General features: G+C 69.7%; 1 protein-coding gene across 1 annotated transcript in view; it reads left to right on the top strand.

Annotated features, from left to right (window-relative positions):
• Positions 1-69: 69 nt before the first annotated feature.
• Positions 70-865, top strand: part of ACA1_026500 (uncharacterized protein) — a gene marked incomplete at both ends in the record, with an annotated part of 1,223 nt that continues 427 nt past the window's right edge. Inside the window, one exon of the mRNA XM_004336160.1 lies at positions 70-731. Within this exon, the coding sequence (XP_004336208.1) occupies positions 70-731 (662 nt within the window). The remainder of the gene's footprint in view (positions 732-865) is intronic.

Raw genomic sequence — 865 nt, 5'->3', positions numbered from 1 at the left:
TCCTTCCTCGTCGCGTCACGGTTCAACTCTCACACATTTCTCTTCTCTTTCCTTTCGGCCGCTGCAGCGTCAGTCCGTGATGTGAGTTGTAGGGAGGCGATCGACATCATCACCCAGGGTGCGGGCACTCTCGGCCAAACCGTAGGGGCGGCGCCGGCAGCGCCGGGCTACGGCCAGCAGGGTCCCGGTCCTGCCGGGGGGTACTACCCCGCTGGTGCTCCTCCTCCTGCCCAGGGCGCCGCGCCGTACGGTGCCGCTCCTCCTACGTACGCCGCAGCGGCGGCTCCCGCCTATGGCGGCCCTGCGCAGTACGGAGGTCCGCAGCCTCCGCAGCCGGTAGCGGCTGCCGCTGTCCCCAACTTGCAGACGATCCTCTCCGCCGCCGGAGGCAATGCCAACCTGGTCGCCGCCCTGGCCAACCTCCTCACCGGCATCCAGGGCCAGCCCCAGGCTCCCGCTGCCGCCGCTGCTCCCATGGCCCCCGCGCCGGCGCCCGTCCCAGCTGCCCCGCAGTACACACCGTACACCCCGGTCGCTCCCCAACAGCAGCAGCAGCAGCCACAGCAGCAACAACAGGCGTCGTACTACCGACCACTCCAGCAACAGCCGCAGCAGCAATCGCAGCAGCAGACGACTGCGCCCTCGCAGGCGTCCACCGAGGCCGGGTTGCCCGCGCAGCTCACGTCGCTGCTCAATGAGACCAACCTCGCCCTCCTCTCGAGCAGCATGCAGTCGCTCCTCTCGCCCGCGCCGGCCACCACCCTCCTTCCCTCCGCTGCCACCACCGCCGCCGCCGCCACCTCTCAGCTCCAGCAGCTCCTCCAACAGCAGCAGACAACACAACCAGCCCAAGCGACGGGCGGCT

The sequence above is a fragment of the Acanthamoeba castellanii genome (genome assembly GCF_000313135.1).
Source record: "Acanthamoeba castellanii str. Neff unplaced genomic scaffold scf7180000084456, whole genome shotgun sequence".
Lineage (NCBI taxonomy): Eukaryota > Discosea > Longamoebia > Acanthamoebidae > Acanthamoeba > Acanthamoeba castellanii.
Note: the sequence above shows the minus strand (reverse complement) of the source record. Positions and strands in the feature narration are given on the sequence as shown.